This window comes from Eucalyptus grandis, chromosome 2 (assembly GCF_016545825.1).
Source record: "Eucalyptus grandis isolate ANBG69807.140 chromosome 2, ASM1654582v1, whole genome shotgun sequence".
Lineage (NCBI taxonomy): Eukaryota > Viridiplantae > Streptophyta > Magnoliopsida > Myrtales > Myrtaceae > Eucalyptus > Eucalyptus grandis.
Window position 1 is genome coordinate 8,968,649 of NC_052613.1, and position 22,731 is coordinate 8,991,379.

At 37.9% G+C, this 22,731-nt stretch overlaps 2 protein-coding genes across 5 annotated transcripts; both read right to left on the reverse strand.

The window, feature by feature from the left end:
• Window positions 1–2,269: 2,269 nt before the first annotated feature.
• Window positions 2,270–4,937, reverse strand: LOC104421622 (ethylene-responsive transcription factor CRF1). Of its 4 annotated transcripts, XM_010033636.3 has the most exons (3): window positions 4,682–4,908; window positions 4,216–4,445; window positions 2,270–3,819 (listed from the first exon to the last, which is right to left on the reverse strand). In XM_010033636.3, exon 3 carries the CDS (start codon window positions 3,612–3,614, stop codon window positions 2,652–2,654), a length of 963 nt encoding a protein of 320 aa, XP_010031938.2. In that variant the 5' UTR covers window positions 3,615–3,819; window positions 4,216–4,445; window positions 4,682–4,908; the 3' UTR covers window positions 2,270–2,651. The 4 variants fall into 4 exon arrangements, with proteins under 4 accessions (XP_010031938.2, XP_018723293.2, XP_018723292.2 ...); XM_018867748.2 differs by lacking the exon at window positions 4,216–4,445 and having other exon boundaries at window positions 2,270–3,624; window positions 4,682–4,937; XM_018867747.2 differs by having other exon boundaries at window positions 2,270–3,658; window positions 4,216–4,908.
• Window positions 4,938–9,629: 4,692 nt separating this feature from the next.
• On the reverse strand, window positions 9,630–10,556 carry LOC104434405. The gene is made up of 2 exons (XM_010047342.2): window positions 9,981–10,556; window positions 9,630–9,932 (listed from the first exon to the last, which is right to left on the reverse strand). The coding sequence occupies exons 1-2, from the start codon at window positions 10,554–10,556 to the stop codon at window positions 9,630–9,632; spliced, it is 879 nt and encodes a 292-aa protein (XP_010045644.2).
• Window positions 10,557–22,731: the final 12,175 nt, after the last annotated feature.

A 22,731-nucleotide genomic window follows, 5' to 3' on the forward strand; every position in this document is an offset into this window, starting at 1 on the left:
TGGAAATCATGAGAGGAGATGGAGTCCTAAAATTTAACTTTGCTAATTCGTAATTTTGAAATTTATTTTAATATTAAAAATCGATATATTGTTATAATATAATCTGTTCGGTCCGGGTGGGCGAATCTGCCCATGAAACCGGGAACCGGATTGGTTCCCTCAAGAACCACCGATTTCAGGAGGTTCCGGTCTTATTCCGAGCGATCTGGGCGGGTCCCGGTTCTTTTGCACACCTCTAGCGGGTGCCACAATGGCTTGCTCTAGCTCATGATTCTCTTTTTAGAATTTAAAAATAAAAGCGTTTTTGCACTCCATTCGTTAAAAAAAATGAATAATTTAGTTAATATTTTTTTGAAAATAATCACTTATGTTGCCTGACATAATTAGTTAATATAAAATGTTATCATTATAGAAAACGATTTATATCTAAACATATTCGAATAAATATACTTTTCATTCATTCATTTTCATTAAATGATACAAACAATCATTTTTAGAAAAATATTTTTCAAATTATTTATTTTTTATGAAATAAATTCACCCTTAAATTATGAAGACTAAGGGAAAAAATGTATGTGATTGGACATATCAATTAGGTTTCACGACTTTATTGTAAGATAGAAGTCCAAGTATGAAAGCACAAATTTGGTAATCGGTCAAAATTGAAGTCGGTATCAAACGGAAAGCTAAAAAGTTGGCTCTAGTAAAATATTTTCCTAATAAAGATTAATGATGCCGTTTGAAATAATTAATTAATACAAAATTATTGTCATTATCGATAATAGTTTATATTTAAAGATTTTTGATTTTTTTTTTTTGGTAAGATTTTTTGAATTGATTACCTTTCACGAAATAATTGGAGTATAAAAGTAGATGTAAACTCAAATAGACTTGACGCGATGTACGAGATTTGAAGGCCCAATGCCTACCATTTTCCTCCCGAGAATATTTTAAAATATAAAATACCAAATTAAAGAAAAAAACAGTGAAGAAGTCATCATTTGCGGCTCTGCCCGTTCATATTCGTTCATCGTTCGACGTAATGTTCAGGGTTTGGTATAGGTCCTGCAATGGCCTGCTATCTTTTTAAAATATAAAAATAAAAGTGATTCTACACTGCGTTAATTTAGAAAAAAGAACAATTTAGAAAATATTTTCCTAAAAATAATCGTTTATATCATTTAATATGATTTTTTTAACGTAATCATTTGATATGATTAGCCAATGAAGAGTATTCATGTTAATGACAACAATTATTTATCTAAATATTTTCGTGAATGATGAAAGTACTTTTGTTCATTTATTTTTGTTAGCCGATAAAAATAATCATTTTTAAGAAAATATTTTTCACATTATTCATTTTCAGTAAAACAAACTCGACCTTAAATTATGAAGACCGGAGAAAAAATGCATATGATTGTACCTATCAGTTAGGTTTCGTGAGTTTCTTGTAGAATAAAAGTCCAAGTATGAAAGCGCAAAGTAGAGAATTCGTCAAAAGTAGAAGTCGGTTTCAAACAGAATGGAAAGCTAAGAAGTTGGCTCCACTAAAATATTTTCTTAATAAAGATCAATTATACTATTTGACATAATTACTCAATAAAAATTTATTTTTATTAATTTTTATTATTGACAATAGTTTATATCTAAAATTTTTTGTGGACGATGAAAACATTGATCGCTCGTTCAATTTAGTAAGTGATAAAGCGACCGTTCTTAAGAAAAGTAGCTTCCAAATCAATTATTTGTGAAATAAATGAAGTTTAAAAGTGGCAGTCGACTCAAACGGCCTTGACAAAATATATGAGTTTTGCAAGGTAATATGGGTTAATCACCATCCGGAGACAGAGATCTGATTATGGGCTTACCATTCCGTCCAAGCCCAATGGGCCCGAAACTAATTGTGGGCTTGTGACTGAATCATTGATTCTGAAGCCTCGCTTGGCTTGGTCCGGATCCACATCAAGCTCGGCATGAGGCTCGACAACAAGTTCGGCCCAACCTTAGCCCAGCCCGATGAAGCCCAGCCCAGCGGTCATCTCCGCCGTAAGTAAACACAGTCACAAAATCATAGTCATTGAATTGTACGATTCGACTCGAACCTTAGCGACATATGTCAATTAGTATGAATCAAGAATCTCCTAAATCGCAAATGAATGTATCCACTACTTCGTAATGAATCTCCGATTCGACAAATACTGTCGATTGACCTAACGGTGCATTTTTCACTATGCATTTGATGGCTAGAAGTAAATTTCATACACTGCAATGATAAAAGAAATGTATTTTTCACTTAGATATTGTCTTGTGAAATTGTCATCACAAGAAGCTTATTGCACTAGCAAATGAATATGCCTAAGGGCACAGCAACAAGAACAGGCAAAACCAGTAACTCCAGAAAATTTATTCTCCCAGATCCATATGCATTTAAAAATAACATACCATCTATAGTTAGATTGTCAAAATTTTCACTACCTGAAAGTCTTGTAGAATTGGTGAATCGGGTTCGACAGCTTGCCCCGACTCGAGATCTCCTTTGGTATATGCTCTACAAAATCGCCATAAAGGAAAGCAGCAGAGGTTCTGATCTGCAACAACTTACAAGGACGGGAAATTCAGAGCCTCGTCAATCCAAGCAAGCTCCTCCTTGTCTAGATTGATCTCGATGTTCGCAAGATCATGCATCTTGTCCTCGCCAAACTCGCCTCGCCAAACTCGCCCTCGCCAAGATTCTCGTCGGTTCCTGCAATTCCATCCTGAAGAACATCGTCAGATTCATCCTGGAGCAGCAAATTCTTGTCCAAGCCGCCACAATAAAACTCCTCGGCGCAATAAAACTCCTCAGTGATTGACATTGATGGTACTGGTTCTAGTAAAAACTCCTGGATGCATGAATCATCATCTAAGTGTGGCTCTGATCTCGCATTGCCAAATATCTGCACCTTGTCTTTGCCACGTTGTTCTAGGGCTGATACTTCATGGCGATTACCTGATGAAGAAGAACTAGGAACATCGAGCACGGATGAAGGGGATGGAACCAAGAAAGCAGGACCAGTCAAGTGTTGGCAAGTAGTGTTGTTCTTCCCCGGTACAGAGAGGGCGTCGAATTCAAGCTTCTTTCTTTGGTAAGCTAGCGCAGCCTCTTCTGCAGTATTAAAAGTCCCAAGCCACACGCGGACTTTCCTGATAGGGTCTCGAATCTCGGCTGCATATTTCCCCCACGGCCTCCGCCTCACTCCTCTATATTCGGAAGGAGTTGGCGGCACGTTGTTCTTTTCTTGACGTGCAGAAGCAGCGCAACCAAACTTCTTGCTTATGCTAATATACTTCTGGCTACCGTTATTTGCGCGGGAACATCCCTCACCCGATGATTTATGTGAGTTGACAGGAATGACTATCTCCTTGATGACCTGCTTATTCTGCTTAAACATGCCCCCCTCAGCAATGTACATGCCCTCATCATCGCTGCTGGAAGAATCAGTCGCATCAGGGTCGTTATACATTACACGGATTCTCCTCACATGTTCGAGATTTTTCTCATCGCCCGGTCGCTTCCCCTTAACTTTCTTGCAACTCGTGATCGGGTGCCACAATCTCCTATCAATACGAGGCATCTTCACTTGCCTGAAAGATTCAATGGGCTATGAATCAAGTTTACCTAGAGTACAAAAAAGAAGATCAGAAATAAATGAATTCTTGAGTTCCTCGGGCTATCCTAAGTTTCAACTCCAAATCCAGTCACACCAAGTTCCCAGAATTTAAAATCAAACTTCTGCCCGTTTGATAATGAGCCCCTGAACACTGTGATCCAAGGCAAGCCTGCACAAATTATGTAGTAGAAACAACAAATAATCAAGAAAACCTAAAACCCATCAAAAACCTCAGTACAGATCACAAGGCAAACACAAAGTTGAACCAACAAGAAAGAAATGAGCAGATAGAATCATGGAACTAATCATTCTGTGAAAAACCAGTTCATCTGCCAAGAAAACTTAAAACCCATCAAGAACCTCAGTACAGATCACAAGGCAAACAAAAAGTGGAACCAACAAGAAAGAAATGAGCAGACAGAATCATGGAACTACTCATTCTGTGAAAGAACAACAGTTCGTCTATCAAGAAAACCTAAAACCCATTTAAAACCCCGCTGAAAATCAGCAGACAAAAACGCCGAATTTAACCGATAAAGACGGGAGAAACAGAGAGCCCACCAACCTTTTCGACTTCAATCACATGGAACGAGGCGGAATTACACGGTCCGACGCTCCGATCAAGCGACCGATGTTGCATGCACCGGGCGGAGCACGTGACCGACCGGAGAAGCAGAGTACAGAAACAGAGCCGCGTCAGAGCTCCAGCAACCAGATCAAACCCAGACGACATAAATCCCACGTTTCTTGATCTCGGCCCGGCTCCTTCCTCCCTCGGCTCGAGAAATCCGACACCTTGCGAGGCGAAAACATACCGGAACACGATAAAAAAAACCACGCCCGCTCGCGAATCAAGAAACGCAAACCCGACCCGTCACCCCACAAGACTCGAATTTTCCTCTCCCAAGATTCATTTTCCACAGCACAACAGAGACCAACAGACGCCAGGGGACCGGATCTTATTTATATCGGAATCGAGGAGAATGGTCGCGCCGAAAATGGGAAAAAAAGAAAAAGCTTTCGCTCCTTACTCGAAAAAGAAGAACCCCTCGAAGCTTCCCCAATTGCCGAAACCCGCGATTCGGACAGCCAAGATTCGAGCTCCCGAGCGTTCCCCCGCGACGCTCTGCTCCTTTCTGGCCTCTCCTCCTCTGGACTGGAACTGGGTCCTCGCGCAAGACTCTGTTTCTTGCCACTTCCCCAAGGCAAAAAAACGAGGCTGAGACCAGGAGTAATTGCGAGCGTGCGTTTCCCTTTCAGTTCCACCTGGTTGAAAAATGCACGAAATTTTCCTTGTCTTTTTTTTTTTTTTTTCACTTTTTAAAGGGGGATTGGTCATTTAAGCCAAGCATGCACAAAAAAAGGACCAGCTGTCCGCCCAGTCCCTTCTCTAGTTCTCTATGGTTACTCCATGCCGGCGATTTGACCATTTCTGACTACAGAGATATCAGTTCCGATTTGTTTTAGATAGGGAACTTCGAACCATTCTTCCCAGAATTTGTTCTTAATTTTTGAAATTTGAAATCGAACCGATCAACTCAGCATTGACCTGAAAACGGCCTATCATATGCAATTTTTTTTAACAAACATTCTTCACGAGGACATCATGAAGAAATGCTCAATTTTATTGATTTTTGCAAAATTTTCAATTAAGAGACCAGTTAAAGGTCCGTTTAAAATTGTTTCAGTGCTCAGAATAGGAAACTGAACTGGTCAAGGCCGGTTACTAAACTTTTTTACTTGGGCACTCAACTGGTTCTCATCTAAAGTGGCTTGAACCGGTTATGTTTCGTTGCTCAATCTTAAATTTTGATCTCTTTTGCTTGGACATTGCATTGGCTCTTTTTTTCTTTTTCCATTTTTGTCCTTGCAAATGGTAGATATTTATCATGATAAAAAGGAATCTAATGCCCCCCATCTGTCTCCCGTTGTTTATAGAAAAAAACCAATTAAAGGGTTTTCATTTAGACGCATGCGTGACTGGGGTTGGGTTGGTGGGATCTCCCTTTTGCCTTTCCATCTCTTCTTCCCTTTTGCCAATTTCTATCTAATCGATGTCACTTATCACAAGGCTAATATTTAATGCAATGGTTAATACGAAAGTGGCCAACTTGAGGCGCCACTTATGGAGGGAACGAGAGGATCAAAGGTACCGATTCATTACTGAAAGTAGCCATCTCAATTTAATAAAAAGGGAGACTCAATGGAGCTGATGTCCATATTTCGCAGGAGTCAAACTTAGTCGAGGTCGAAGGCTTGTCGAAACTAGAAATATCTTACATGAGGCATCATCGATGTCGTTTCTTCTGAATAGAAATTATCTATGTCCATTACCATAGATCTTTCGAAAAGGAAAGATGGAGATCCAGTGCATGGGTGTGAACGAGAGAGATGCTGTTGGATTTCTCGACAGCTTTCGTAACGTCTTTGATAAAATGACAGCATGAGAATTGCTATTTTGTAATAATTTTTGTAATAGTTTCAATCAGTCGCAATCAAACTGTAACGATATTTGTAATGATTATGATTGCCATCAAATTGGAACGGTTTTTTAACGGTTTTCCATCTGATGCGAGAATTGATAAAGGGGAAAAAAACAGCTCTCTTTTATTTATCTCCAGATTATTTTTTTTTTTGGTAAAGAATCATCTCCAGATTGTTACTCCGAACATAATCCAATAATATATACCAAAACAAGAAAATCCATTTTCTTTCCTTTTTCTGTTAAGCTTTACATACAAATTTGTTATTTATGTTCCCTCTATTATTCAATGCAAGGTAAAGATGAAGGTTTGTTGTATCCTGATAAAATTAGTTGCTAGAGTCCATTGCGCCGAAGGTTGAAATTATCCTTAATGACCACGCATGCATGTCTTAGACAATTGATCTTATTTTTATCTCCTCCAACAGAATTTTCGACAACCTTAAGGATAATTTTCTAGCGTTATTACAACCCCGACATGATTCCGTGACGTTGCAACTCAAGAAGTGATGCGTCGACCCTGGGCGTGCATCTGTGTGAGGTGAAGGTGAGGCTGAGCAACGGCGTGTGGGCGACAGATGTTCGATGATTTGTCTGAGAAAAGAACTAGTGATGTTGTCTCGTGAATTTCGATGATGCTCAATGAGGATTGCAGGAGTGCGTCCATCTTGTTTAGAGGATTTTGCCTTAGACGAATAAGCTAAGTGCAACATTTCATTCTTTCGATTATCACTAGTCGGTCCTTGCTCGTGGTCTTTCGCGGGTAGACTGAGTTGTGCTATGGCCACCGATCTTAACAATTTTTTCCTTTTCGCTTATTTTCCCCCCTCTGATGATGTTATTTGAGGAAAAAGTACCAAAATAATCCTAAACATTTTGTATCAGTACCGATTCAGTTTTAAACTTTTTAATTAGACCAATTTAGTCATAAACATTTTTACATTTGTACCAATTCAGTCCATCCAGCTAATTTAAGTTGGAAATTGTTGACGTGGCCACCGGCGGTCTTATGTGGCACCACGTGGATAAATTTAATAATTTTTAATATTTCTTTTCAGATTTTTTAAATTATTTTATTTCTTTTCTTCTTAACCCTTGGCCAACGAGGTCGCCGGCCGGCCAACCATCGCCGGCCACAGGCTGGTTGGGGCAAGGGGCCCCGCGCCCTCGCCCTCACCAGGATCTAGGTGAGGGCCTGACACCTTCGTTGACCACAAGTGAGGGCTGTTGCACCCTCGCTAGCCAACGGGCGAGGGTTTCGGCCCTCTCTTGGATTTGGGCGGGGGTCGAAGCCCTCGCTTGTGGCCGGCAAGGGCTCGGTGGCCCTCGCCGGTGGCCAGCAAGGGCGTGGGGCCCCTTGCCTCGATCGGCCTATGGCCGGCGATGGTTGGCCTGTCGGCAACCTCGCCGGCCAAGGGTTAAGGAGAAAAGAAAAAAAGAAAAAAAAAGAAAAAAAAAAAAAGAAATTTAAAACATTTGAAAAAAATATAAAATATTATAAAATTTGTCCACGTGGTGCCACATAAGATCGCCGGCGGCCACATCAGCAATTTTCGGCTTAAATTAGCTGGATGGACTGAATTGGTACCAATGTGAAAATGTTTAGGATTAAATTGGTCGAATTAAAAAGTTTAGAATTGAATTGGTACTGATACAAAAGGTTTATGACTATTTTGGTACTTTTCTTTGTTATTTGATTTTGGTGAATTTTTTTTTCTTATATGATTTAAGAATAGCATAATGTTATAGCTGAGGTGATTAATTTTAGAGTTCTATTTATTAGAATTGAAGCGTTGCAATCGTTTTGGTGCATCTGGAATTTATTTTCACATGCTTCTAATAAGAGTGAAAAAGAAAGACATCTCTATGATTTTCTATGTGATTGAAGAAAAATAATCTTTGGGGACAATTACAGAAAAATCTTGATGTCTTTGGATTGTTGTGCCAGGCGAATTGAATAATAAATTTTCTTTCATCTAAGCAATTCCTAATCATCGGTTTTGGATGGTATCTAGATGTAGTGATAACATAAGCACTATGAATTACTTCTGTTTATGAACCCGTGGCACATTTATTCTCATTGATTTTCACATATCCAAGTGAAAAATATTTACATGATGAAAAGGGGGAAGGAGGGGGGGGAAGAGAGCTTTTTAAGTACTATGGCTCCTATTGTGTTGTTCCAGGGTTTTATAGTGAATTCCCAACTATATTAGAAGGATACAATAATACCAACTAGATCTCAGATTCAGATAAGACAAAATCTATTAGTTGATATGTGTTCATCCTTGGTAGAGGTGCTGTAACTTGGAAATTAGATGAACAAAATTATGGGGAAAAGTACCAAAAACTTCATAAGAATGAAGGTGAGTGTGTGAAATATGTTTGGAAAGAAAAACTTCTTTGATATTTCAAATTATGGGCTCTCGGATTTGATCATATTTTGCTTGCTTGGACAAAGAATCTATTCCCCTCAAGCCATGCGACATTGAGTGATTCGGCAATATTGAGTGATTCGGCAAGATGTATGGAGTTTGGTAGTTTAATGTTGAATCTATTGTGCTAATTTTGAAATTTGATTTTGTTTTTTATTCCATGGAGGGTTTGTTCTAGATTAGTTATGACCACTAATAAATGGTATTGAACAATGGCCAAACTATGTGTTGAATTTTTGTTGAGTTCGGATTATGTTTTTCTTTTGTTTTTTGCCTCTCTAATAATATTTATGTTCATGAGAATGAAAGTGAGTGTGTGAAATATGTTTGGAAAGAAAAACTTCTATGATATTTCAAATTGTGTGGATCTTTAGCTTATTTTTTTGTTTCATAACAATGCAAGGACATAGGGTATGATGCAGGATTTTAATTTTTGTTTCCACAAAGTTGACGTTTTTAATTTAATAGGGTGTCGCTTTGTTGGTCACAAAGTGAGTAAAAAAATTTGACCGGATCATAATCTCGTGCATTACTTTACTAGTAATTACTATTTATTTTTTTGTTAAATGAAATGAAAACATGTGATGGTTCATTGGAACCGGACCGGACTGGACCGGACCGGTTGGTCCGGTCCACGGTCTAGAGAAGTGGGAACCGGACCGAACCGGGAACCGATCACCTCTAATTAATTGGGCCGATTATATCGATGCCTCACATTGAAAAAGGCCATGATTCCGACAGTTGATGCAGCTCATTTTGAGGAACATTTATCTTGTCTCCATAAATTTGACAACGGTGACAACTCCAGACATGTTGAATGCAATCAGTCTCCAAGGTCAACCAGAAGTAATCTAGTCTTATAGTCTTCTTTGCTAACATGTGGCCGCTCATGTGAGGACCACACACTCTTTCATGTATTTATTCCATCAACTGAGTGGCTTCCTTAGCATTGACACATCTAAGTAGGACGGAGTCGAAGGATCGTTTGTATAAAGTATCCCCACTAATAAAGAACTTGGAGGCGAGTTTCATAAGATGTTTCCGGTCAACTGGGTTGCTACCTTATGAGAACTCTTGCTTTTGAATATAGGTCATGATGTCGTAGTACCATGGTTTTTCGTCCGGTTCTTCTGTTACTACCATGCAATAAGCTGGCTTTGCAAGCACTTCCATTTTTAAAGGTTCAATTTCTAATCCTTCTGTAACTTTGAGCATAGATGACAAAGTTGCAAGTGCATCTGCAAACTGATTATGGGACCTTGACAAGTATTCAAATGATATTTTGTCAAACTCCTTTACAAGGTCTTCTAGATAATCACTGTAAGGGACTAGTTTGGCATCTCTAGTCCTCCATTTTCCAACAGTCTAAAGGATAATAAGTGCGGAATCACTAAACATCTTTAACTTGCTAACCTCCATTTCAATGGCCGCCCGTAGGCCGAGAATGCACGCTTCATATTCAGTTATGTTGTTGGTGCAAGTAAATACTAACTTTGCAGCTATAGGATAGTGTTGACCATTGAGAGAAATTAGAATTGCTCCGGTACCACACCCAGATAGGTTAGTTGCGCCGTTGAAGAACATAGTCCACAACTCCTTTTCCATTGTCAAAATGCGATCATCCAGGGAATCATATTTGTCTTCATCCTGCATCCTCATAGTGCTGTTTGCTAACATGTCCACAATTACTTGACCTTTAACTAATTTTTGTGGTACACTTTGCACGTCAAACTTGGAAATCAGGATTTGCCATTTTGTTAATTTCCTCACCAAAGTTGGTTGTTCTAACAAGTACGTGATGGGGTCATTCTCACAGACTAGAAATGTATGGTAATGCAAGGTGTATTGCCACAGTTTGTGTAAAACCCATACTAAAGCAGCACACGTCTTCTCAACATTAGAGTAGTTCATTTCTGTTGTTGAGAACTTCTTGCTTAAGTAGTAAATGGCACATTCCTTTCCATCTGCCGATCTTTTTTGAGCCAACATTGCTCCCAATGACTCTCTATTAATTGTGAGATAGAGAATTAAAGGTTGCCCTGGTGTAGGAGGAACGAGTATTGGCGGATTTATCAAGTATTGCTTTAACTCTTCAAATGCTTACTGGCATTTATCATCCCATTTAACTTGGCATTCTTCTTAAGAAGCTTGAAGAAAGGCTTAGCAGTTTCAGAGAGTTGGCAGATGAATCGAGCTATATAGTTTAACCTCCCTAAAAGGCTTCGGACTTTTTTCACCATGGTTGGAGGGCGGAAATCACAAATTGCTTTGACTTTTGAGGGATCAATCTCAATACCTATACTACTGACTATGAAACCCAATAGTTTGCCAGAAGTTGCTCCAAACACACACTTTGATGGATTAAGACGTAACTTAAACTCACGAAGTCGTTTAAATAACTTATGTAAAGTCTTAACATGATCTTCTCCTGGTTGGGTTTTGGCAATCATATCATCCTCATAAGTTTCCATCTATTTGTGCATCGTATCATGGAAAAAGTGTTACCATAGCCCGTTAATATGTTGCCCCAGCATTCTTAAGGCCAAAAGGCATGACCCTATAGCAAAAAGTTCCCCATGGGGTGATGAATGCCATTTTCTCTTTGTCCTTTTCATTCATCCTGATTTGGTTATATCCTGAAAATCCATCCATAAAAGAAAAGAGCTCAAAGCTAGCAGTACTATCCACGAGAACATCAATGTGAGGCAGCGGGAAATCATCTTTGGGGTTGGCTTTGTTCAAATCTCTATAGTCGATGCAAACTCTAATGCGACCATCTTTTTTCAGTACTGGCACTATGTTTACTATCCACTCTGGATACTGTGATACCTCGATGAATTTCACATCAAGGAGTTTCATGACTTCCTCCTCTATTTTCTTGGAAAGTTCTGGCTTAATTCTTCCTAATTTTTGCTTCTTGGGAGGTATATCGGGATTAGCTAGGAGACAATGTTCAATAATGGATGAATCTAGACCTGGCATGTTAGCATAAGACCAGGCAAAGATATCCTAGTATTCCTTCAGCAACTGGGTCAAGCGTTGAGCTTCGGATTTGGTCAAGTCTGCCCCAATTTTAACCTTCGTGGTGTCTTCTATGTCACTAAGATTTATGGTGACAGTTTACCCAGCAGTGATTGGCTTCAAACTTTCTTGTTGCTCCCAACTACGTTGAATATCCGTTGAATCATCTTGCTCCTCATAACTTGGATTTATCACTTCATCTTCATTAAAGCAAATATGCCCAGGGTTGCACTTGAAACATAAAGTAGATAATTAAAAAAAGGGTTAATATCTTGAAAAACCCAAAGCTGGCACACTTGTGACAAATTTACCAAAAACTATTTTTTTGACCACCAAAAACCCAAAACTGGTATATCTTTGACAAATTTACCCCAAACTGGTACACTTGTGACAAATTTACCCTCTGTTAGTTTTCATTAAATTTTATGCTCAAATTATTAAGTTAAATGACACGTGACAGTTGACCGGTATACCAATTTAGGATTTTACACTTCGTTTGTCACCGTTTACAATTTTTGTGATTTTTTTTTGTGGTATTAATCCAATTTAGCATAGGGTATATTTGTTACAAATTTACTATTTTGGGGGTTTTTTTTTTTTTTTTGCAGTCAAATAAATTATTTTGGGTTAAATTTGTCATAAATGTACCAGTTTATGGTTTTTTTTTTTATAGTCAGTCAGGGTAAATTTGTCACAGGTATACCGGTTTGGGGTTTTTCATGGTAAAAAAAATAGTTTGGGGTAAATTTGTCGCAAGTGTACCAGTTTGGGGTTTTTCAGGGTATTAACCCTTAAAAAAAACAAACATGATAAATTAGATGCATGTTGAAAAATTATTTTATTTCGAAATTTTTTTAAAGAGAACATGAAGAAGCTCGGCCTTCAAAATTAGCTCATTGTCGTTTTCTTTTGTTAGGATTTCATCACAGGGTTAGTTTGGTGTACTTCAACATGCCCTTAAAATATGAAAATCTTCATGTATTTTATTGGATGAAAAGCAAATTACATTATTAAAATGAGAGAAATCCTAGAAATGAAAATCCTAACATGCAAATAGGGAAAGCAATAAAGACTTCTGCGCAGAGAATTGTGTAAATAATTAAAATTCTCCTACTCTCGAGTTTCGTCGATGGCAAACACTAAATTCTCTTCAAACAATTCAGTCATTCATTCGAGTGCGTCATATTTTCCAATGGATTGAATGGTGTCTGCAACCGGCTTGTCTACCTCTACCCATCCGATATCAATATCAGCATCTGGAGGCTTGGAGTATTGAACACATGTATCGATTGCCCCTTCTTCCTCATGCATCATCTTCGCAGGCCCCGGGAATGTGGACCTAATATGGGGTATAGTGAAACCAATTCGTCATCGTCCTCTTCCTCTACAAGATCGTCCACCTCTACCATGATAGCCCAATCCAGTCGTATATGAATTCCGCTCAGCCTCAATTGGTTGGTGAGTGCCATAACCATGTCGATCTAAACCATTACCTGGAGTAAAGCCACTCCCCACCATGATCTTGCCTACCATGATTGATGACCTTGATAATTTTGGAGTGGGTAGGGTAGTGCCTTGAGAAACGTGAATGGTCGAAACCAACTAAAATGCTTGAAAACTGGATTCTTCTTTACAATCTGTTTCAACATAAGGAATAACCGTCTCGTGATAAATCTTGAACTCATCCTCTCCTCGGACTATAATAAGCTTCCATTTCGTCACAAACTTCACTTTCTGATGAAGACTTGAAGGGACTACTCCTGCTGCATGAATCCATGGACGACCTAACAAAAAGTTGAATGTTGTAGGTATGTCAAGGACCTGAAAAACTGCATTAAATAGCTTGGCCCTATTTGCAAATCTAAATCAACTTCCCCAATTGCTTCTTTTTTGGTCCCGCCAAATGCTCGAACAGAGGTCTTAGCCGTGCAAAATTTCCCCAAATCATACCCAAGACGCTTTAGAGTTACTAGATGTCATATGTTTAAAGCCGATCCATTATCAACGAGTACGTGGGACACTAAGGTATTTCGACACTCGGCTGAGATATAAAGGGCTTTGCCGTGTCCTCTTCCTTCATATGGGATTTCATCATCTGAGAAAGCAATCTGATCGTTTAACAAAATGACCCCCACAAATTCCTCCAACTTCTCAAGTTCAATGGACTCTGGGACATGTACTTCGTTAAGGACTTTCATCAAGGACTTTTGATGTTTTTCCGATGTCAAAAGCAACTATAATATGGAGACTTGTGCCGACATTTTACGAAGTTAGTCCACTACGTTATACTCACTTGCCTTAATTACGGCTAAGAATTTTTTAGCCTCCTCATTAGTGACTGACTTGACAGGTTGTGAGTTGGTCTGAGCATAAGCGCGTCTTGATCGAGTGACCACATCTATCTCCGCATCATAACACCATGGTACTGCCTTATCATTCGTATATGCATAGGGTTGCATGACATCGAGAATCAATTCTTAATCATTTGATGGTGGCATATCGTTAATGATTAATCCAGCTTCATCTGACACATCTTCCAACGGTGGCATGTCAAGAGCTAGGGAATCGTTAGCCTTAATATTCAAGCTAGTAAACTCATTCAAAATCAGAAAACTCACCCTCCAAATCAATAACGATTGGAGTGATAGTCGAAACTATGCTGGTATGATCTGCGTAAACAATCATCCCCTTCTTGGACATTGTTTTAACTCTTTGCATCTTCTGAAACATGGTGGGCTCTTCTGCATTTGAATAATATTTAACTCGAACTAAGCCATTATAAACATCATCTACATGCACTTTCAAGTTCTTCTTTCTACCAGCCTCAAAACTAAAAATGACATTCACAGCTTCTGAGTGGTCAGGAAGTGGGTTATTCTAAATGTTCAGTTGTGCATTGCGGAATGAGACTATCTTGGCATCCAAAAGATTTTGGATTTTGTGTCGCAACGTATAGCAATCATCAACAGAATACCTTACCTCCCCCATATGGTAAGCACATGTCTTGGAAGGGTCATAGTTGGGGAAACACTCGGAATTAGGTCGCTTAGGCTCCTTAGCGAGTAATCCTTTCTTTTAAAGGGTTAGCAAGATCTTGGACAAAGGCTTAGGAAGAGGTGTAAATTGATGCCTGGAAGAGTTCTTCTGCTGGCCAAAGAATGATTGTCCTCCTCTCTATTGAGTGTTTGAGACAGGGCGAGGTGGTTGAACATAAGCTGCATTAACCTCCACTACAGGCTCTTTATCTTTCTTGGTTGAGACTCTCTTATACGAGCTGGTTTGATTAGACGCCCATCCATCACACAAGGCTACTTCAATTCGCTCGCCGACAGGGATTAGCTGATTGAATGATTCAGTAGTCGAACCCAACATTCGATTTCGATATTTGGGCAGAAGTGTCTTCATGAACAAATCCATTAGCTCTTTTTCTGTCGGCTCCGGAGTAATTTGAGCAGTTACGGTCCTCCATCTCGTGACATAAGCTTTGAAAGATTCTGTCATCTTCTTCTTAGTGCGAAGTAAATCCTCTCGAGATGGAGTGACATCAATATTATACTTATATTGCTTGAAGAAGGCATTAGTCAAATCCTCCTAAGTCTTTAGCAGATTAATTTTCTTCATAATGTACCATTGAAGCGCTAGTCTTGTTAGGCTTGCTTGAAATTGTTGAATCATCAAGGGGATGTTATCAACATATTGGGTCATCCTGACCACATAAGTCTGCAGATGGATCTTCGGGCAAGAAGTGCCATCATATTTTTCAAAGTCTGGTTTTGAACTTTTTTGGTATCTTGATCTTTGCATAATGAGAGAGATAAGTTGGGCCTTGGTTAAATGAACCATGTAGTTGCTTGAGTTTCTCCTCGATTTTTGCCATGTGTTTTTCTTACTCAGTTTTCGGTATAGCCGAAGGTATCACTTGTACCTCATCATCAACAACAATTTGAGGCGCGTTAGTAATTTTAACCCCGGAGGGATCATCAAAGGTAGATGGCCCAACTACGGATGTATTTTTGTCTTTATCTCTTGGATCGGCCATGGGAGCATGTTGTGGTAACACCACTTCAACTTGCGGAGCTGGTGGGGCAGTGTTTGCTTGGAGAGAATCGATTTATTTAAAGAGCTGCTCAAGAACATTTAGGACTTGCTTTATCTCTGATTCGAGGGCAGCGACGCGAGCTTGTTTAGCAACACGCATTTGTTTGGTGTTATCAGCCATTGTTGCCCTAAAACGAGTACGGATTGGCGATCTTGGGTGAGCCATGTTGTTACCTAAGGGTAAAAAAGATAATGTAAGAACTAATGACAATATAGGAAAATGGCCCATGACAACGGCCTAATCGCCCGATTTTATTTAAAATTTATTTTAAATATTGAACTAAACTTTATAACAATGAACTAAGAATTGAAATTCAAATCTCTAAATTTGAACTAAGAAACCAAAACATCTCATTTTATATGCTTTTGGGAACCCAACACCTTGCGGAGTTTCTTATTTTCAGTTTCAATTATTTCCACTTTCCGCTTAAGATGCTCAATTTGTGCTCGTTGAATAGGCTTCTCGGTCACATCAGGGACCACTGGACGCCAGGCGACAGGAATTCGGTGTTGCTGGATGTAGAACATCAATGCATGGTAAATCTCCTCCTCGCCTTGCAGTCTCTTGGGCACCAAAATCTTCTCTGGGTGGCATTCATTCCAAGCAGCAATGACCATCAAGATCTCATTGAAGTAGTTATAATCCTTACGAATGAAACGAACTTGGAACAAATCTGTCTTGAGAGATGGTGGAACCTCCCGAAGAGTTTTGTACTGACAGGCCACCCTATGTGGGTAATAGGAAGTAACACCGAAAAGGCTTAGCAACGGGATTGGTCCGTCATGCTTGTGAGAGAAACGAGTCTCCTCAATACGAAACCATTTAGTATACCATAGGAATGCCTTAGGACTAGGATTTTTCAAGAAATTAATCCAACGGGCGTACTGTTTATTTGGGGAAAAACGTTTTAGGACCGCAAATTTTTGTATAGGGTGTCGAAAATCGTCTATCATAAATTGTTTCATAAGGTGCCCAAACCCTTTTATGTGGGAGAAAAACCATATTTGTAAAAGTTCAAGGAGGGCACGCATTGTCCCTTCCTCATTTTGTTTGAAACAGGTTAATGACAAAAATGTTTTAGCTAAAACCATATTGACATAATTCAACCCGTCACAAACCCGATTAACCACCCATGAAATTGAAGGATTAATGTCATTTTTTTTAATAAGGAAAAACGATTAGTTCAAAAAATGCTAACATGAAAATCCTAACTTTTGAAATCATTTGTTGGTTTGCAAAACACTCTTCAAAGAATGAAAATGGGCATGCATAGCAATTGGCTTTAACAACCTTTCTTACCGTTTCGGCCTCAATTTTTAAAAATTGTGATAATTCATAAATAGAATCAACACCGATAGGCGGCCTAATAAGTTCCTTTTCCAAGGGCATTCCAATGGCAACACTATACTCTTCTAGTGTTGGAGTTAGTTTGAACTCACCAAACACGAAGGTGGAAGTTTGTGGACACCAGAAGTGAAGCAATGCCTATATAATACCAGCGTGGGTGTTGATCTCTAACAACGAGAGAAGTCGAGTGATCCTGGCTTTCACATATCTATGACATTCTTGATCTAACTGGTCCAACCACATTCTAAGCTCTTTTTTAAGAGTGGAAATGAATTGCAAATCAGTTTTCTCTATCCTATATAAAATAAGACTGACGATGAAACCTATTGTCATGGACCAACGAAATTATACGTAAGTAAATTGCGGAAGTGAGAATTTAAACAACTTATTTTCACTGGGAAGGGAGGACAATCACATAGACACACGCATGAAATGTGAAGCTCGATTTCTACCTAAACGGCTTAACAAAGTGGAGTTAAGAAGATGATTTGACCGCTGCAGTCTCGCGTAATGTGTCATGTCCCCCTAACTCCGGCTTGGTCGAATGGAATGTACTATAATCACGCAGTCTTGCAGATATGGACAAACACATTCGACACCATGAAAAACTTTTGGGGAAAAGAAGGTCAACCTCTACAGCAGTCTCGCTTTGGAGGAAGTATCATTATCAACACCATCCTAAGAATCCTATCACAACTCAGGTCTGGCAGTAGGTTGTGTTTGCAATAATGTAGTGCTAAAACAATAAAACATACACAACAGTTTAAATGCAAACAACACTTCTATACTTTAAATTCAATTCATCGTTAACTCCAACCTGCAAGACAAGGGTTAGTAAAGACTACTTCTCTTATATCTCCTATTTACAAGAACATTTAACACTTAAATTAAGGACGTATCTGGTATCCTCACTGCCAAACAAAATATTTAAAAAAGAAAAAAAGAAATAGGTCTATGTCCACTATGAGTTTTAACTCTGTCTCCAGTAGAGTCGCTAAGCTGTCGCAACCTTCCCAATGATGGATTACTCAAAGAAGGCTATTGGATTACTAAGTTCGAAGATTTGGCACGGACCCTCCCAAGTCCTACCAATTGCGACTTGGTACTAAGAAATTAACTCATTTAAACATGCAATTATACTTGATTTGGAGCCGCCACTAACCAATTAGGGTTGATTAGAAACCCAAATAAAGTATGGAGAATACTTTACTTTTGCGAACCAGCGATTCAATAGGTCCATGGATATGGTTACGCTAGAAAAGTCTAACGCCATTTCCGTACCTTGTCATTTTAATTTCAAAAATATTTTGCATGTAGTCTTGATTAATTTTAACCTAAACTACTAACATGCAAAGGGTGGTCACGCGGGTGCACAATCAATGAAATAATGTTCAATAAACTGAAGTGATAGATTGTAAGAAATTATAAACTACAATCTTATTAAGGTCTATTCTCTAAAAAAAAAAAAAAAACTTACAAAAATGCTAATAAAAATGTATACCCTAAACATGATTTTTTAAATGACGACACCTAATTTTTATTTTATGTAATCTTAATTTAAACTTAATATGCATGAATTTTACTTTAATGACACGTGAGATGCAATTCATATGGCATAACTTAAACCATCACCATATATGTACAATCTAATTCACATAATCCTAAATATGTATGTGCTATATGATATGTGATGTATGACGTGGTAATTCTATATGCATGTTCTCTTTATGATTTTTTAATGATTTTTTTATTACACATATGCAACCTACACTAACAATGATGACATGAAATGGGATTAATTATGAACTAACCTATTAACTAACCAAATAAATGACTTTTGTGTTTTTTTTAATGACTTAATAATTCTTATTAAGAAAAACAACATAATGATGCAATACTAACCTTTGGCTTTTTTTATTAAAAAAAAACTATGCGATGGGAATATTAAAATATTAAAGTTCTGCCCCCTTCTACCATGCTGAGTCACAACCTATGACCCATTAACTAAAGTGCAACATGCGGCGTGCACATTATGAAATCTATATAACCTAAATAACATTTTTTGTTCCTTTTTTAGTTTTGGTTTTATTAAAAGAAAATTATCCTAATTCTATATGAATCTTAAAAATCAAAATGCATTACCTTAAATATGAAATGTGCATGGACCTAAGTACCTAAGTTCTAGATATGATATAATTTTACTAATAAACAAATTCTAATTAAATAAACTTACATGCTCTAATGCAAGATTTTGATTTTTTGATTTTTTTATATTTTTTTTAGTGTTTTTCCAAAACAAGTAATTATTAAATAAACCTTACATCTACACAATCAAGATATTCAACAAATAAAGAATTAAAATAATTAAAAAAAAAACCTATTATCTCATAGGTTGAATTAGCGTGTGCAGAGGCGGGGCCAGCAGAGGCGGCGTCGAGCTTCGGGCGAGGCTGGTGCGATCGATCGAAGGGTGGAAGTGCAACAAGGGAAACTCGTGGCTGTTGCAGCGTTAGAGGGGGTAGAGGTGCGCGGTGGTGGATCATGGAGACGCTGCAGAGGCGAATCGGCAGGCGCGTAAGTGCTCATGGAGGTGCGGCGAGGCGGATTGGTGATGCGGTTCGACAAGCGGGGAATTAGGTCGCGGCACGGGCTTCGTGGGTCACGGGTCTCGGGCAAAGGGGAGCAGATGCAGGTTGGTGCTGCTTCGGCATTAGGTCGCAGCAAGAGTGGCATCTGGAGTTGAGCACGGCAAGTGCGACGGTGGCTTGTGGAGCTTCGGGCTGGTGTCGGGGCTCGGTGGCTGATTCGAGCGTGATGTTCCGGCAGAGGGACAACGGCCGATTGCTGTGGTGCAGGCGACATGGGCAGCAGTGATCGCTGGAGGCTCCGCGGGGAAGACGAACATTAGCTCCCTTTTTTTTTTTTTTTTTTTCTCTCTCTCTCTCTCTCTCACGTCCCTTTCCCTCTGCTTCTCTGCACACTTTCCCTCTCCCCAAAGAACCGAAGCTTTCCTTCATTTTTCTCTCTTTTCACTTTTCTATTTTTTCCTTCGACGAAAGACAAAGAGAAGCCCTCCCCCATTTAAGGCTTCGCACTCTCTATTTATAGAGGGAAAATTCAACAAACAAGTGAAGATTTCCCAATATTCACTCAACTTTTCCATAAAAAAAAGTGGCTCTAAAATCACACAACTGTTGATTTTTTTGAATTCAAATTGTTTTCAAAATTTCCCTCTATAATCAAAGATTATCTTCTATTTCTAAAAGATGAGTTTAAATTAGGTGTTAACAATATTGTACCACTATTGATAATGCCACAAATTCGGCTTTTAGCATGGATAAGACTATATATATTTGTTTCTTACTGCTCCAAGATATAACACCATTATTCAATAATAATACAAATTTAGAAATAGATTTCATTTCATATAAATCTCCTCCTCAATCAGCATTCGAAAAGCCTTCAAGCTGCAAATCATTTCCTTGATAACTCAACGTATAATCAGCAGTACTCTTCATATACCTCAAGAGTCTTCTGATGCTATCCAATGTGCTTGATTGGATTGAATATGTACTTACTTACCATTTCAACTGTAAAATAAATGTCAAGTTTTATACACATCATGACATACATTAAGCTTCTAACAACGTTTATAATAAGGAGCACTTTTCATTTGTTTCTATTTTCATAGAATCTTAGAACACAATCTATGGTTTAGTTGTTCACCTTTTGCAATAAGAGTATCTATGGATTTACAGCTTTACATATGGAATCGTTCAAGTATTTTGCTTATTTACATCTCTTGCAAAAGAGATACGAATAAAAGTTGAGATGAAGTGTTGGATACGAGTATGGTAAATCACTCTCAACGGAAGATTGAGAAAGAGGCATCGGGAGGTAATAAAAGGAGTGGACGTTTGCATATCAGATCTGTAATATGTTTATCTCCAGAAGTGTCAAGCTTTAAATTTGCCTTATCTCATGTCAAAATTTAAATTTGATTTTGTTTACTGATTTTTAGAGTTATTTGATTTGTTATTGTTCATTATCCCCAAACTCCTATAAATATAGGACATTAGAAGCTTTGCCTCTCCATCAACCTCCCCGGTCGGAGAATTTACCTAATTTGATAAATCCACAAAGCTGAGATGTTACAAATCTTCGCCCTCACGAAAAGCAAAGAATCTGAAGAAAGATTGTAGTTGCATCATTTGAGACAAGATCAGCGAGAAAGACAGATAGACAGCTCTTAGTTTCAAACGAGAGAAAAGAGAAGAGTAATCATCTGCAGATTCTTCGACCAGGGAGATTGACGGAGAGGCAAAGCTTCTAATGTCCTATATTTATAGGAGTTTGGGGATAAAGAACAATAACAAATCAAATAACTCTAAAAATCGGTAAGCAAAATCAAATTTAAATCTTGATGTGAGATAAGGCAAATTTAAAGCTTGACGCTTCTAAAGATAAACATATCACAGATCTTATATGCAAATGTCCACTATTTTTATTGCCTCCTGATGACGCTTCTATCTCAACCTTCCGTTGAGAGTGATGTCCTTTACCATACTCTTATCCAACATTTCATCTTGGCTTTTTCGTATTTCTTTTGCAAGAGATGTATATAAACAAAATACTTGAACGGTTCCATAAGTAAGGCTATAAATCCATAGATATTTCTATTGCCAAAGGTGAATGACTGAGCCATAGATTGTGTCATAAGATTCTACAAAAGTAGGAACAAATGAAACGTGCTCCTTATTGTAAATGTTGTTAGAAGCTTAATGCATGCCATGATGTGTATAAGACTCGACATATATTTTGCAATTAGAATGGTAAGTAAGTACATATCCAATCCAAGTCGGAGCTTGGTTCAATTTATTTTTCACTTATGAGTTATCACTAATCTATTTTTTGTGGGTGGTTAAGAAAACCAAGTGTTGAATATTTACTTTATTTTTACAAACCAGAGATTATCCAATACTTGATTATGCTAAATTACTTAATATTCTTCCAATTGCTTTTTTTCCTTTTATGAAATAATGTTTTGCATACAGCTGGAATCAATTTTAACTTTACCACTAACATGTAAGATGTACATGCGAGTGCGCAATCATTAATGTAACACTCAATAATCAAAGCAATAAATAATTAGAGGGATAGGAAAAAAATTTACTTACTTCGAACAAGAGATTATCTGATATGTGATTATGCTAAATTACTCTAACATTCTCGAATTTTTTTTTGTTTTTTTATGAAAAAATGTTTTGCATACAACTTGAATCAATTTTAACTTTGCCACTAACATCTGAGATGTATAGTGGGTGCACAACTATTAATATAATACTCAATAATCAAAGCAATAAATAAATTAGAAGGATATGAAATCTAATTATATATTTAATCTAAACATGAAATCTAATTATCACGCAATTTCAATCAATTATTTTTGTTTTCTTTTTTCTATATGAAAAATAAGCAATATGTTATGCAAGCTAACTAAATGAACATGTAAACTATATGACATGAATATCGCATTTTGTATTTTTTTGAAAATTCGGAATGAATAAATGCCAATATTTAGACACACAATTTTATCTAGGAGAGGAATCTAATCTATTATATGATGAGGCTTATGGTATTTTTTTAATTAAATCCGTAATAAAAAATCACTAAAGATCAATAATCAAGATTAAGATA